Source organism: Crocuta crocuta, unplaced genomic scaffold, assembly GCF_008692635.1.
Source record: "Crocuta crocuta isolate KB4526 unplaced genomic scaffold, BGI_CrCroc_1.0 scaffold243, whole genome shotgun sequence".
Classification (NCBI taxonomy): domain Eukaryota; kingdom Metazoa; phylum Chordata; class Mammalia; order Carnivora; family Hyaenidae; genus Crocuta; species Crocuta crocuta.
Window position 1 is genome coordinate 1846696 of NW_027529596.1, and position 1459 is coordinate 1848154.

Sequence of the window (1459 nt, forward strand, 5' to 3'; positions counted from 1 at the left end):
CTGCGCCTCTGCCCCCCCGGAGACGGCGCGCTCTTCCCCCGCAGAGGCCCCCGCCGCGCCCGCACCGCGTGCGCTCAGTATTCGTTGAACACGCGGACGCGCCTGTGCCCCCGGGTGCTTGTTCAGAGCCAGGTGTCGGTACCTGGTTTGCGCAACGTCCGCCATCTGCCTGTGGGTTCACTGGTCTGAAAGCACAAGGATTTGGGACGCCGGGCGGCTCAGCCGGTTAACGCGTGTGACTCTGGATTGTGGCTCAGGCCATGGTGTCGCCGTTTGTGAGATGGAGCCTCACGTGGGAGCACGGGGCTGCCCCTCCCCCATGCGCGCGTGCGTTTTCTCGGTCTCTCTCTCAAAACAAGTAAACATTTAAAAAAAAGCTCAAGGACACTGGACCATTTCTCGCATCAGACCAGTCTTGACCACGTGCCCAGGAACACTGATCTATCTTCACCCTCTCTCTGCCCTCAGGAGCGGTGGTACTCAAACTCCGAGTTAACAGAAGACCAGTGGCTTCAAACCATCTTGAATCTCCCATCGTGGGAAAAAATTGTATCAGGCAAGGTGAACCTCCAGGATGTTCAAAAAAACAAGTTCCTGATGAGAGTCAACATCCTGGACAACCCTTTCTAACCTTCCATCAAAGAGAACAGAGGTTTCAGTGGGACCCCCACGACTCCCCTGTCTCTGGGGCCTGCACATTCTCTCGGGCTCCGGGCCCGGACCAGACCCCGTCTCTCTCCGGGGGCCAGAAAGGGTCAGCGGCCTCGCCGACTCGCTTCCAGCTGTCCACTCGACCCAGTCATTCCCGCGCGGGCGCCGTGTGCGTCCTGGGGAAAGATACGCATTTCAATACGGTTCGTGTTGCGGCAGATGCGTTTGTAGTTAGTCTATTAAACTGAAAATGTTTGTTTCCACGTGTCCGGTCGTCCCATCTTTTGTACGGAGCACAGTGTTCCAAGTGGCAAATCCTCCTCACGGGCCACGAGGGTGAGATTTGAAAAGACACGTTTTTGTGGCACGTTGTTGTGGCCTCCGACGGCCACGGCCAAGCCCGTAGAACCACACGCATCACATCTGCGGAGGTGAAATGTTTAAAGTTGAAACAGCAGTGTTGAGCGGATGCGTTCGCGCCTCCGGGTGGTCCTTTCGCTCCGCTGCGTAGACGAGAGCGTCCGACGTCATCTCGCAGGGGCTGGGCCCCGTCTCCCCGAGCCGCCTGCGGTCCCCCTGGGGCGGGCGGAACCATTCTGAGAGGCGTCCTGTGTCCCTGCGGGGACAGGCGGGGTCCTCGCCCCCCCCCCGCCTCATTTCGTGGGCGCACGCGGTCACCCCGGGCAGGCGCCCCCGGGGCTCCGACGCGGATTCCCAGCCCGGAAGGGGCCCCGCTGACGGCACCGCGCGTCTCTACGGCGCGCTCGGTGTCAGTGGTCTCCACGGCGGCGCCACCGGACAGCGGCTC

General features: G+C 61.2%; 1 protein-coding gene across 1 annotated transcript in view; it reads left to right on the forward strand.

Moving 5' to 3' along the window:
* ADCY10 (adenylate cyclase 10) overlaps window positions 1–713 on the forward strand; it is an 80662-nt gene extending 79949 nt beyond the window's left edge. The window contains exon 33 of the mRNA XM_077761762.1: window positions 469–713. Within this exon, the coding sequence (XP_077617888.1) occupies window positions 469–630 (162 nt within the window). The 3' untranslated portion in view covers window positions 631–713. The remainder of the gene's footprint in view (window positions 1–468) is intronic.
* The last annotated feature ends 746 nt before the right edge of the window (window positions 714–1459 follow it).